This window comes from Drosophila kikkawai, chromosome 2L, assembly GCF_030179895.1.
Source record: "Drosophila kikkawai strain 14028-0561.14 chromosome 2L, DkikHiC1v2, whole genome shotgun sequence".
Taxonomy (NCBI): Eukaryota; Metazoa; Arthropoda; class Insecta; order Diptera; family Drosophilidae; genus Drosophila; species Drosophila kikkawai.
The window spans coordinates 22,154,943-22,170,352 of NC_091728.1; the positions used below are offsets into that span (position 1 = coordinate 22,154,943).

At 36.2% G+C, this 15,410-nt stretch overlaps 1 protein-coding gene across 1 annotated transcript; it reads left to right on the forward strand.

The window, feature by feature from the left end:
• Nucleotides 1–10,399: 10,399 nt before the first annotated feature.
• LOC108073604 (transmembrane protease serine 9-like) lies at nt 10,400–14,638 on the forward strand. Its single transcript, XM_070285395.1, has 8 exons — nt 10,400–10,616; nt 10,675–10,720; nt 10,777–10,931; nt 10,990–11,391; nt 13,702–13,860; nt 13,918–13,963; nt 14,020–14,174; nt 14,232–14,638. Exons 1-8 carry the CDS (start codon nt 10,400–10,402, stop codon nt 14,636–14,638), a joined length of 1,587 nt encoding a protein of 528 aa, XP_070141496.1.
• Nucleotides 14,639–15,410: the final 772 nt, after the last annotated feature.

The window sequence follows — 15,410 nt, forward strand, 5'->3', positions numbered from 1 at the left end:
AAAACGAGCGCCTAACACCCCCCGTCCCGGGTTGCAGTATGAATGTATCTATGTGTGTTTATATGGGTCGGCGAGAGGTTCAGTTCCCTGGTGCGTGACTTTGGCGGAAATAAAATTTGTCAGCTTTTGGGGAGTGCCGCCCGGACTTTAAATCAAGTTACGAATGCTGTGAAAAGTTGGAAAACCACTCGAGAGAGCCGCCCTTTTCCGGTCCCAACAGGTTTTGCAAATTGGATCATTATATAATGGAATCCATTATTCAACACAAACCTCGCCGCCCCCTGCCATTACCCCAATTAGGTCTCAGGTACAAGGCCCACCATCATCAATCAAATGAAACTGATCCAATAACTAATCGCCAGGAAGCGATAACCATCTTCATAATTTGCTCTCTGTTCCAACTCGAAAGGTTCTCGGACTTATCAAGTAAATAAATCATATGTGAAAACTTTTTCACTTAGACAATATTTTAAGTCTGCAAATTTGTGCGCTGCCATTCAGGCGAGTGTTACGATGGCCATAAGTCGGAGCTGGCCTGGAATGCGGAGCCCTAAAAGGACACTGGTTCGGGAATGGAGAGGATTAAGTAGGAAAAATTGTTACTGAACTTGTAGAATATTTTAATATATTATATTTATTATGAATGGAGAGTCTTAAGTAGTAGAAATTGTTTTTAAATTTGTGGAATATTTTAAAATAGTAAATTTATTCATTTAAAAATGTGACAAAAATTATGAATAAAGAGTTTAAAGTAGGAAACATTTTTATTAACTTTATGGTAAATTTTAAATATTCTATTTATTCCTTTAAAAATTTGAGAAAAATTATGAATGCAGAGTCTTAAGTCGGAAAAGCTGTTATTAAATTTGTGGAATATTATTAAATGTTCCATTTATTCCTTTAAAAATAAGAGAAAACGTATGAGTCAAGTCTTAAGTAGGAAAAATGTTTATTAAATTTATGGTATATTTTCAGATATTATATTTATTCATTTAAAAATGTGAGAAAAATTATGAATGGAGAGAAGGAATTGTTATTAAATTTGTGGTATATTTTCAAATATTATATTTATTCCTTTAAAATGTGAGAAAAATTATGAATAAAGAGTCTTAAAAGGGAAATATTTTTATTTAATTTATTTAATTTATATTTTTTAAAATATTCTATTTATTCCTTTAAAAATAAAAGAAAAATTATGAATGAAGAGTCTTAAGTCGGAAAAATTGTTATTACATTTATGGAATATTTTAAAATATTTTATTTATTCCTTTAAAAATGTGAGAAAAATTCGAAGTGGAAAGTCTTACGTAGGAAAATTTGTTATTAACTTTATGGTATATTTTAAAATATTCTTCCTTTAAAAATGTAAGACAAATTATGTATGGAGAGTCTTAAGTAGCAAAAATTCAAATTAAATTTGTTGAATATTTTAAAATATTCTATTTATTCCTTTAAAAATCGGAGAAAAATTATGAATAAAGAGTCTTAAGTAGTAAGTAATTTTTATTAAATTTATTATATATTTTCAAATATTCTATTCATTTTTTTTTTATTATTTTTTTAAACATGTGAGAAGAATTATTTGTATCAGAATTCTGTTTCTTCCACTAATAAACCTTATATCCAATTTTAGTTTCTAGTATTTTTCCAAATTTTCCCATAGCTTTCAAACCAATGTCCTGGCATGCATTTCCTTTCCACCAGCCGAAAAAGTTTATCCAAGGCAAATAGCCGTAGGCTGCAACTTGTAAACTTATTTTCACACAGCAACCCACACACACTGCCGCTCTCCGATGAATGTATCTTTTATCCCATTTGCTTCTTAGCCAGAAATATGAGCACCGTCTGGGGGAGGGGGCTTGGGAAGAATCCTCAGAAAAATAGAATATTCAACCACTGCCTGCGCTTCTCCTCCACACCGATGATGATGAATGGCTTGCGTGCGGTAGTTTTTCGGCAACATGTGAAAAAATTCACATCAATTTGGTAAGCAACCCAAGCGCATTTCAAGTTTACACTACAGGGACTACTATATATTTCTTGCTTAACCAAATCGCTGACTTTAAGAAACCGAAACCAGAGTCAAAGCGAGTAGCGAGCCAGAAACAGACAAGTCACGTCTTATTATGGCCACAAAGTTTTTCGTCCTGCCAGAATTTGATTTCGTTTGCCAACTGATAGACAGTGTTGGGTGTTTTCTTGTGGTACAGGAGTTTCTAAATCAAGAGATCTTAGCTTGGTTTATTTTGTGATATTTAAAAATATTATTTTAATAAATATTTAGAAAATATTTCTTTAAAAAGGATAGGCCTGCCTTAAATCAAAGAATATCTAAGTATGAATTTATCATATATTCCTAAAAAAAAAGTACAAAAACTTGTGACTCTTGTACAAACTACTGGCCAACTGCCCATCACTGCTTTATAGGCTCCCGTGCATTTGACTCCTTGGCCCTTCGGGTGACTCCTGTAGTCCGGTGTCCTTGTTTGGGTGTTGACATCGTCCGATGATGGCGTTTGCTGATAACGTGAGTCGTCGCTCGCTCTCTCTCTCGCTTCGGGCCAGACCCACTAATTTTTTATGGCCCTTGTCGGGGAGTTCGTTGCTGGCCAAATGTCAAATTGTTTTTAGAGCTGTTCCCGAAGTTCCTGTTTTTTGTGTCAGCAGCCAGCCACTTTTTATTGTTATCGTGTTTCCGAGTTTTTTCCTTCTCCACAGTGCCCTGTAATCTGCCCTGGTTTCGTGCTGCCTGCTCCCAGACGCGCCTGGGATTACAATCGCTGCTCCTGCTCCCAAAGAGCGGTCATGGGTGTGTATGTGTGGAACCGCAACATGCTCAAAGCAACCCGAAACGCTGCCCGCTTTCGGTTCTTATTGGAGGGCTAAGGGTAAGGGGGTTTATGGATTCAAAGGCTCAAACCCCACCGAGCTCCTCTGTCGGCATTTGGCATCTCAATTGTCGGTGCTTGTGGTCGGTTCGAGCAGTGGCCTGTGATTGGAAGCATCTTCAGGCGTTGATTAAGGGTTTGCTGGGACCACCACCAATTTCCAAGCAGCTTTCGGAGTCATTATTCTTATTCGAGTTTAGGTTTAAGTCCAAAATACATTTGGATTTAACCTTTTTTAATCTCACAAATCGATTTACATGATTTAAATTTCCATCGAAAAACCAATCATTTAATATGTCCCATTGTTTTCTCATATTAAATGCTTATTTTGCCACAATGGGCTTACACGGCTTCAAGGGCTTACACAAGTCAATCTGGCGTCTGACATGCAACCAAGGTCCTTGACTATCAAATATTAATCAGTAAAATCGTCTTATGTCGCCAGGTTGCTCCACCTGCAGTCTTCTTTTCAATTCACCACCAAATAATCCCTTTCGGCTCGTAAGGTCATCAAAATATTTGCTTTTGCGCCTGACCAGCATGCAAATTGATAAATTACAAAATTACTAATTAAGACTCTGTGCGGCACTGTGCGGCATTTCATTTTGCCCCCCTCTGAAATTATGGCAAGATATTACGATATTAATAATTTCCATAACTCCGGCACACACAATAAATCTTATGCAGTTTGAGCTTTGATCTCCCTTCCTTGTCCATCACCCAGAATCTCCCATCTCCTGACTGCTGTCTCTGACTCTGACTCCGCCTATGTCTCTCGGCCAGGAGCCGCTTAAGTTCATGTCATTTGTCATATTTGAATTTTACACTTCCTTCCGGTCGTCTTCTCTCTCTTGGAATTGCAATTTGGCAACGTCCTCCCCAGACATCCCCTGTGTCCCCATATGGGCCTTAATCACAGCACTCCCCCTAAAAGCCGCACCCATTATAATTAACCAAGTTGCTTAGGCCGCCCGTCATCAGCCTCGGCCCGTCATGGGCATGACAAATGTCTTCAATTGCAGTTCCTGCCTATCTGTGGGATGAATCTCAGATGGGGCGTTACACTGGAGAATATATTTTAAGTTATTTTGGAGAGCTACAAAATATAATGGTAATATTTTATCTAAACTGATTGATTTTCTTATTGACTTTTAAAAAATTATACAGCTTGGTATGTCACACAATTGTATAATATATAAAAGCTATATTGCCAGAATCTAGATGGTTATTGCAGCGCCTTTCCATTGGTAAAATTGGGTACAGTCAACAAATTAAAGGTTATATAATATCAAATACAATATTTTAAATAATTTTTATTATTCTTAAGTCTTCCAAATTAATTTGTATAGAAACAAAATTCAAATAAAATTATAAACTTCGATTAAGGAATTTTTTTTTTAAATATTATAAAATTTTTTCAAGTGCCTAGTTGCAGTTGCAGATACTCAAAGCCCCAATGCCCGAATGCTCGCATGTCCACCAAGTTTATGTAAATGCCTTCGTCGTCGTCCTCGTCGTTTCCCCGATGACGACGTCCTGATTCTCGCTAGCTGCCTACTTTAGATAAATTCCTGTGATTATAGCTGCTCAATTGCACGTGCGTATATGTGTGAGCCTTGGCATCTGCAGGAGTGTGCGTGGGGGATTTGGCAAATTGATTTGAGATTTACTATTAAGATGATTTTCATGAATTTTGCATGCTGTTGCCGAAATTATTTTCATATAAATTATAGATTTTGTAATGAATATGAAATTAATTAATGCCCCAAATACAAAATGAACATTCAAGGCAATATTGTGAATCCTGTCAGCCAATTTCATGGATTAATTAAGTAAAAGGCTCAAGGTTTTCAATGCCGTTTCAAAGGCTGTATGATTTTGTAGCTGCGAAATAGTAAAAGTCAGCAAATTCATTTATTTTCAAGTTAAAAATATAAAGAAATTTAACAAAAGGAAGTCAATTTATATTTTATTATTTCACAAGTAAAAATCGAAGCCACAAATATTTCGCCTTAAAAATGCAAACTTTTGATATTTAACAATAGACAAAATCAGTGAACACTGAGAATTTGTAAATCAATAGAAAACTTGCATAAAAAGTCATCCTGGCCACCACTTACCCTTTACCCTTTTCGTCCATTGTTTTCACAGAGAGAGAACAAACCCAATCACGTGAAATGTGAGCCAAGACGAGATGAATAGTCAATGGCAAACAGACGGCAAACAGTTCTCAGCAATTCTCGAAACAGTTTCAGTTACAGATTGTTTAATTGTTGGCCAACTTTAATCAAAATAAATGACCAAGTTTTTCAAATGCTGCTGGCATATCGCCGCCTTTTGTCTCATGGCTCAATGGCAGATGGAAGGGTTTGGCTTTCGAAGTGTTCATGTGTGTAGCATTAGGTTTTGATTTCGAGCTCACTTTACACACTTTGATTTCAATTACAAAGTTGCTCGAGTGGAACTATAATATGGAATCGCTCGAGGGGTCTCCCCCGCACAAGCTGCAAGTTTTATGCATTCTCTAGGGGGTGAAAATTGTATTAACCCAGGGGGACGTGGACGGGTGGGTGGCCCAAGAAAAACCTTGACTCAAGTTGCCAGTTACAAGCCACAAGTTGCATGTTAGCAGCGCGTAAATTTTTTCTGTTTATTGCCCAGACAGACAACCGAATGGGAAACTTTCACGTGCGGACAACAAATGGTTGGAGTTAAATTTTTTAATTTACTTTCCTCAAGCATTGTGCGCCGGAAGTGTTTAAAATTGTAAAGGCCGGACACGCCTTAACCGCCTGGAGGAGCTACTTAGATGCAAATGATAGCTACAAATGACTTGAGCATCGGGGGCCAATAAAACAAGGCTTAGAGATGTTCAAACAGGGAAAGAAAAATTGTATATTAATATTTTAAAATGTATTTAATAAACCATATAACTTCTGTGTTTTCAATATTTATAGATATTTCCTTGTGATTTTATTTAAGATTTTGAGTTTAGATTTAAACAAATTCACAAAACAGTGTCAATCAATATAAGAAATCATAATGTTTACAAAAGACACGCACTATAACCAAAACCAGATCGCCTCTCAACCGATTCAGGCTTGTATTAGCCAAGTTTGTATTATAAACCCATAGAAAAAAATGTTAAAAAAAAACCTACATCTCTGAAGAGCCATCTCAGACATAAGCACACTTAGAGCTTACGCCTTTGGTTCGAAAAACTAACCACCGGCAAGGGGTATAAAGCACATTACACAGACACCAAACTAAGGCAGCAGGACACAAGCCGCCAGACTGCAGACTGGTGGATTTCAGAGCCACTTCAGCATTGGCCACATAAAGTGTCATTACCTCGAGTGGCCTAGAAGGTTGCTACGGTCTGGGAACCAACATTCGACTGGCAGATTCTTTTAGCAGATTACTGCCAGCCAGCCAGCCAGCTAAGCAAATAAATGCTTCAGCATAAAAATATGAAATTATTTACTTCCCAAAAAAAACGGATGGGCAAGGAAAAGTTGAGAAAATGATAATTGCGATAGAGAAATTCCGATACTCTTACATTACTTTTGAAGGTATTAATATATATAAATATAAAATATCTTTTATTTATTTATTAATTTTTGTAAAAAAATTAAACTTGGCATATAATGTTAAAATTAATATTAAATTAACCAGCAAAGGCCTTCGACAAAATATATTTTCTTTATTTTTTGTACCCAGAATGCACTTAAAAACTATTACAAAAATTGTTAAAAATTAAAAAAAATGGATTCATAAATTTAATTATATTTACTATAAAGGCAAAGAGATCTTGTTTATTATTTTTAATAATTTTATGAATACAAATGTTGCTTTTAAACCATTAATAAAATGAATAAGCTGTAATAAAATAGTGAAAAAAATTAATTTTATAATAAGAAAGATATATTTTTCCATTTCGCTTAATAACTTTTATAATATTTAAATTAATTATACATATTTTTAACATTTATTTAAGTTAGTTCTTAATTATTATATTAAATGCTTTTGTAATTATTTCGCAATCTGCAATAAACTTTATTTAAAAAATGTACAAACCAACTCCATATTTCAGGTATACCTCTTTCACAGCTATAGATTCCTGTATAGTGCCGGAAAAAGTTGGAAATTCTTCCATAAATGCTGATTAACTTGCTTTCTGCTGTTGCTGCTGCATAAGCTTTTCCAACTGCTGTTGTTTTTATTGATGTTGTTGTTGTTGGTTATCTATTTGGACAGCGCCCTGGCATTGGCTTTGTGGTCGGATTTTAATATTGGCACTAAGTAGCTATCAGGACATCGCCGGACCATTCAAAATGAAGTGGCAAACTTGTTTATTATTGTTATTATGACTCTGTCTCTCCTTTTATCAACTCTAGGTCTTTCTTTGGACCAAGTTCTTCTGTGTGGCGGCGGATAGTTTTGCTTTCGAGTTTTTCGAGTGCCGGCTCTTGGACAATGTTGAATGGTATTTTCTTTTAATTAAAAAGCAAATTCCAACCGTCTCTGTCATTAGGCTGATTGAAAACCGGAGATATATATGTACATATCTAAGGGTGAGGTGGTGGCCCAGGTGGCTCCAAGTAAGCAATTTTCGCAAACGGCAAATAACAAATAACTGCATACCGTGTCGATTTTTAAGTGCTTCTCCTGAATTGCTCGAGGTAGCGCAAAAAAGCGGAAAGGCGGAAAACAAACTCGAAACTCGAAACTAAAACTGCCAGTTGAAGGCTCCCTCGGTCGCGACCCCTGGCCGGAGTTCAAATAAGCACTTGAGCCATGAAATGTGGAAAATATCCAGCCGCATAATGACCACGCTCTTGGCTCCCAGTAGCCAGTTCCCAGCTACCAGCTCCCAGCTACCGTGTCCCGTGTCCCGCATGCATATTTGCCTGAGGTTTGTATCTGTGGGCGAGGTGGCCGCCTAATGACTTTGAAACGAATGCAGCAAAGTCAGAAGCATGCACTTTGCGGGCATTACAACCAGGCTAATAACAGACGCGAGCATAATGGTGAGCTGCAACGCAATATGCGTGACGGGAGGGATCTTGATTCGCAGAGGTTACTTACTTAACCCTATCGCATTACTTCGTATTAGCCAACCGAGCAGAGTCAGTCACACTTTTCTTATTCATTAGGCATCAAACAATTGAAGAGCTTATCTGTTTTATAAATTTATGAATTTATTTTTGGCAAAGAAATCATTTAATATATCTTAAATTATATATATTAAAAAGTGTGATAAACAGAGGGTTATTTCCAATTTATTTCTTTAATTATTCTTTATAAAATCTTATGTCTCTATGTGTAGGTAATTTACATAATTTTTAAAATATCACAAAATAAATTTCCTAAGAAATAAAAAATTATATATAAAAGACTGAACGTTTCTTAAATAAATTTCTATTAAAAGTTTGAGGTACAAAATTCTTTTCTAATCACTTCTAGTTTTTGTAATTTACAATGAAATATTTAGATAATATTTTTGCTGACTTTTCTTAAGGTTTTAACTAAATAAACATATCAATTTTAGTTGTAAAAAATAAATAAAATTGACTACACTGCATAATTTTTAAAGACACAACCTGAGAAAATATTACAAAAATTATAACAATTTCAAAATAAGAACGTAAGCTTTTTAGGAACCAAAATATGTTGAAAAATGAATAATTAAAAATCTTAAAATATGTCAAATAAATCAAATAAATCAAAGATGTAATTACAGTAAAGACACTAAGGATGTATCCAGCTTAGGTTATTCTTATTGCCTGATTTCTTCAAAAGTCATATCCAACATTTGTATTCCCACCACATTTTCCACAGCCTATGTATTTATCGGCGATTTCAATGCGCGTTTCGCATACTTATTTATTTTTTAACGGAATCAGCCTATCGCATGTCCTCGTAGGGGTATGTATTTTTCCAAGTTCGTATTACGTCTTCGGCTTTCTTATCCTCTCTCTTCCTATCTTAGTAGGAAAATTGTCAAACTTCCTGTGGGGACTTTTATAATTTGGTTGCGCCTATTACGTATTTGTTTGTATTGGTTGGGAAGGTTTACAGATGGCTTCGATTTCATAAAATAACAGGAACAGCAGGACAAATATTGCCCAATTATTAAGACATGTTGAATATAGTCTTTTTTTAACGACAAATTAGAAGAGAAAGTAGACAGGTAGACGTTTTAAAAATATTTTTATACGTTTATAAACAGCATTTAATTTTTTTGGAAATTGTAAAGCAATAAGTGTGATAACTGACTGTATTAATTCAAACTAACTAAAATGTTTAATACATAATACATATAAATACATATACATATAAATATATAAATTTGTATTCAATATTTAATGTATTTTTTCAATGTTTTTATTTTTCTTAATTATTCCTTTTTTTATTGACAATTGCTGCATAGCAACGTTAGTTTGGATTAACTCACCACACCTCTCATTCAGCTGACTGCGGGGAAATTTCTGCCAACAAAAAAATTCCCTTTCAACCGAGTTTTGCCAACCGAGAAAGCTGCCAAGGAGCTAGGCATTTGGGAGTAATTTTGTATACTACAATTTAATTTAATGAAATAATAAATTAAATAGTCACCTATACGTTCTAGTAAATGGCCAAAACTTTAGTATGCACCGGCTGCAAACATCCTATGGTAAAGCAGAGCATGGCATTAATTTGTTATGCAGAAATTAATTTGGATTTTGTCCTGTTTGTAATCATGTTTCAGGCTTAATTGAATTGTAAATATTTGGCTTTTAATTAAAGCAAAACTAAACGTTGAAAATTCCTGGGAACTTTGATATCAGCTTGTACCAAGCTTTAAACAACAATGTAAACTTTGATATCACCTCTTTAAAGCAGAATAAATCAAGGACACAAATTAAACCAAATTCAATATTTTCAACCAAAACCAAACTGAAAAATATACAAAGCTCAAAATATTGTGTGGAATGAAAATATCTTTTATTCTTTTAATTGCTGTCTCGGTAATGTCATTTCGCGCGAAAAGAAATCTTACTTATTCTGCAAGCTTCCAGTGAAAACAAGTTGGCATTAAACTTTTAACGATTTTTCAAAAAATCTGCAATGTATGATTTCGGGTACTGCCAAAATGACCTTCTAAGAATCTTAGAAAATGTGCCAGCAATTTAATTACCAAAATGCATTACAAAAAACCAACAAAATTTCCAAGAATATTTAATTCTAAAATTTATTTTTAGATTTATTTCCGATGCATATAAATATTACTTTATTTAAAATCAAACGGAATTCTTTTGATATTCGTTCTGTTTTATACAATTAAATATGTTTGATAATGCATGACCCCAAATTATGTCAATGATCGCTCAAGAATTCCAAGAAAAAATTAGACAATAAAAAAAAACTAAATAATTCGAATTCAGCGATAAGCCGCTGCTTTCCGATGTATTTAAAAAGAAGAACCGCAGTGGCTGCTAAATTGTGTGTGTGTCTAGCTACGAGCAGAGATGAGGTGCTCTTCGATTCTGATTTTCATATCTTTCGTGGGATTGCTCCTCCGCAAAGAGGCGCTGGCTCAGTTCCTAGAGCCAGAATGTGGCCTCTCAGGCATGGACATAAAAATTTTTGGCGGTGTTAATGCTACGCACGGAGCGTTTCCATGGATGGCCTACCTCTATTTTAACGAAAATACTTTCTTATGCGGTGGATCTCTCATTCACAAAAGTAAGATTTCATTTGATTTTGATTTATTTTTTTTAATACCGTCTCTCCTTTCCTTCAGGAATTGTCCTGACTGCTGCTCACTGCATTCGGAATACGGAATATCTGTGAGTATTATACTCGAATTTAACACTCTTCACTAGAATAACTCCTATCGCCTTAGCTCTGTACGTCTGGGGGAGCACTATACCGCATCCAGGGCAGCCAGCTCTACAGTCTACAGAGTGACCCTGGCCATTAGGAACCGTCTCTACAGCAAGACTGAGCATATCCACGACATTGGTTTACTGAGGCTCGATCGTGAGGTGATGTTCAACGGTGGGTTAACACGAAACTTCTCTCCAAGGCATTTCTAAAAACTATTTTTTAAAAACAGCATACATCAAGCCGGTGTGCATCATCACGAATCCAAGAACGGTACCGTACGTTAGCACCTACACGGCTACAGGGTGGGGCAGGACGGAGAACAGTGTGATATCCGCGGTGTTGCAAGTGGTTCAGTTAACGGACACCGATCCCAACAGGTGTTACGAATACATGAAGCTCCGGCTCGGCCCTGAACAGATCTGCGCCTTTAATCCCACTGGCGACACCTGCTCAGGAGATTCCGGCGGTCCGCTGGTGCAGATTGTGAACATCGATGGCATCTGGCGGTATGTCCAGTTCGGCATCGTTAGCTACGGGATGGAAAATTGCATGAGTCCGGGAGTCTATGTCCGGGTACACCACTATGTGGACTGGATTCTTGATAAAATACAAATTGCGCTTACCTACAAAGGTAAACAATAAATATATATACCCGATAAAAGGGTACTTACAGCTGTGTTCACGGAAATAGCAGTGCCCCACGACCTGCACGTTTAAGATTGGAAAATACTATTACAAACACTATTTTCATAAAATTTTTTTTCATAAAGGCTTAGTGTATTTAATTATTAACAATACCACAATCATTTAATTTAGGTAACATAAACCTTATAGAAGATATAGCTAATAACAACAAAAAAGGTCTATATTATGCCGATCATTGAAATAGCAGTGAAAAACTAAAATTCTTCATAAATTTAAAAATATCGTATAAGAAACCTATTTCCTCTTAAATTCTAATTGACTATGATCTAATATTTTGTTAAATAGCCTTTAGAAGCTATCATAGCCTCATACCTGGGTGGCAAGGAGTCCACCAAGTCTTAGCAACGCTTGAGGGGAATATGGCCTCATTCCTCCTGCACAAATTGCCAAAGCTGTGGCCTAGAAGTCGGAAACTTCTTTAATACGTAGCCCTTGATGTCCCCCATAAGTTTTCGATCGGATTTATATCCGGGGACTGGACAGGCAATGGCATTGCATCCACTTTTTCATTAAGAACCCACTCCTTGGCCACCTTGATGGTATGATTAGGGTCACTGTACTGCTAAAACGTCCAAATTAATGGCATATTTTCCTCAGTATACGGCTGCAAGACAGTTTTTAATATTTAGACATAAACATAATGGTTTTTGATCCCACCGATCATATATACGGGACCTACAACGTTGTATGAAAAGTATACCCAAACCATGATTTTTAGGCCACCATGTTTTACTGTCTTCAGCGTATGGTTTGGGTGGTACTTTGTATTTGGAGGTCGACGGACATATTGTCTTGTCCTATTCCACCAAATAAAACCAGTTTGGAGTCATTTGTCCAAAGGATATTACGCCATTTCAATAGTGGCAGTTCAAGTGGCTATTGGCGAACTCCAATCTGGCCGTGATATGCCTTTAACCAAGCAGTGACATTTTCCATGGACTTCGCGAATCTAAAATTTATTCAATAAGACCCCGGCGAATGGTCCCATGACTGATTCCCATGCCAATTCCCGCTCATATATCCCTAGAGGATGCAAAAGGACGAGCTTTGCTGAAGCGAAGTACGCGTCGAGCCTGTACAACTGTGGTTTTGCGAATCGTACCTCGGTTTTTTTGGGTTCGGTTCATATTTTATGATTTATAAACTATTCTAAAATAACAATTTGAAAGATTTGGAGTCTCTTTACATGTTTTGCCCTTCTTTCTAGGCTAAGTAATCTGATACCTTTCTCTCATGGAGCAGTGAGGTCCTGCGCCCACAAAAATAATAATTTTTTTTGCGTTGTAAAGGTGTATTATAGTATAAACTATAATAACGACCGTAATTAAACTCATTTTTTACAAAATTAAAAGAAATTTCGGCACTTTTTGCGAAAGAAAATTAAATACTGCTATTTCAGTGATCGGCCAAAACGAGCTGCATATGTGAAAAAATATCAATAAAACATAAAAATAGAGCAAATCTAACGGAATTTTTTCTCGATTCTTATCTTTATGTTCCATTTTACAAAAACAATGTGCAATAGATCAGCTTGCAAAAAGGAATATGTACAAAAAAACGTTTTGAAGTTGTTCCTGTCGCACTGCTATTTCAGTGAACACAGCTGTATAATAACAAAAGACCAACTGAAAATGTTGTTAATAAGCAGAAGGAGCGGTAGCCCTCAAGAAAGTGTATAAATCTATCTATTTCTATGGCAAGACTTGTTTTTCCATATATCTAGCCAATCTTTTCCCATAACTAATATCGTTGTGCTTATGGTAAAAAAAATCTATATTATTTCAAAAATAATTTAATACAAATTTAATTGCAATTTCACCATATAAAATTGTTAAAAAAAAAATCAAAAAAATAACCTTTATATATCTATTAAAAATTGTTATTTTTTAGTTTATTCGGAATATTACATTTAGTTTAAGAGCTTATTTAGCAGCGAACGGGATGAGTTCTTTTGATTTTCGTAGACTTTTGTACTACACATTATTTTATTATTAAGCCGCTCTTGATGATTCCAATAATGATTCCAATAATCTATTCCAAGAAATAAAAATTACACAAAGTAAACAAAAACAAATATTAAAAAAATAATGCAGCGATAAGCCGCCGCTTTCTGATGTATTTTAAAATAAGAACTGCAGTGGCTGCAATCAGTTTGTGCGTGTCTGGTTACGAACAGAGATGAGGTGCTCTTCGAATCTGATTTTCGTATCTTTCGTGGGATTGCTCCTCCGCAAAGAGGCGCTGGCTCAGTTCCTGGAGCCACAATGCGGCCTCTCAGGCGTGGACGATAAAGTGTTTGGCGGTGTTAATGCCACGCACGGAGCGTTTCCATGGATGGCCTACCTCTATTTTAACGAAAATGATTTCTTATGCGGTGGATCTCTCATTCACAAAAGTAAGTTTTTATTTGATTTTGATTTATTTTTTTAATACCCTATCTCCTTTCCTTCAGGATTTGTCCTGACTGCTGCTCACTGCATACGGCATACGGAATATCTGTGAGTATTATACTCGAATTTAACACTCTTCACTAGAATAAATCCTATTGCCTCAGCTCTGTACGTCTGGGGGAGCACTATACCGCATCCAGAGCAGAGAGCTCTACAGTCTACAACGTCACTTTAGCCATTAGGAACCGACTCTACAGAAAGGCTGAGCATGTCCACGACATTGGGTTACTGAGGCTCAATCGTGAGGTGGTGTTCAACGGTGGGTTAACATTAAACCTTCCTCCAAAGCTTTTCTCACAAGTACTGCTCCCAACAGCTTACATTAGGCCAGTCTGCATCATCACGAATCCCAGGAGGGTACCTCACGTTAACACCTACACGGCTACAGGATGGGGTTCGACGGAGAACAGTAGGATATCCGCGGTGTTGCAAATGGTTCAGTTGACGGACATAGATCCCAACACGTGTTACGATAACATGAAGCTCCGTCTCGGCCCTGGACAGATCTGCGCCGCTAGTCCCACTGGGGACACCTGCTCAGGAGATTCCGGCGGTCCGCTGGTGCAGAATGTGAACGTCGATGGGACCTGGCGGTATGTCCAGTTCGGCATCGTTAGCTACGGGATGCAGAGGTGCATGGGTCCGGGAGTCTATGTCCGGGTGCACTACTATTTGGACTGGATTCTTGATAAAATACAATTTGCGCTTACCTACAGAGGTTAACAATAAATATATATACCCGCTAAAAGGGTATTTATTATAACAAAAGACCAACTGCAAGTGTTTTGACTTACCGAAAGTGTATACATATATCCCAGATCAGCATCGCAAAGGCAGTAGAAAAGTGGAAATGTAAATATTTCTATTGCTAGACTCATTAATCATTTCCCTTATATCTAGCCAATGTTTTAATTAATATAGTCGTGGTTATGGTAATAAAGTCTATATAATTTTAAAACTTAAAACAATGAATTTAATACTAATTTAATTGCAATTTGAACCTAAAAAGCATTCCAAAGAACCAATAAAGTAAAGGTATAAGAACCAATTAGTAAATTTAAGACAAATTTATATCTTTTAGCTTTATTCCGAATATTACATTTAGTTTAAGAGCTTATTTAGCAGCGAACGGGATCAGCGCCTTTGATTTTCGTGGAGTTTTACACTATACCAGATTTTCCTTTTAAATATGATTCCATTTTGTCAAGAAACACTCAAGTATTCCAAGAAATAAAAAATTAAAAAATAAAACAAAACTAAATAAGTGGAAATTACTTACAGAGAGATTTTCCTATTAAGCCGGACTTAAATGATTCCATTTTGCCAAGAAGCCCTCAAGTATTCCAAGAAATAAAAATACACCAAGTAAACAAAAACAAATAAGAGAAATTAGTGCAGCGATAAGCCGCCGCTTTCTGATGTATTTAAAAAGAAGAGCGGCAGTGGCTGCTATCAGTTTGTGCGTGTCTGGCTACGAGCAGAGATGAGGTGCTCT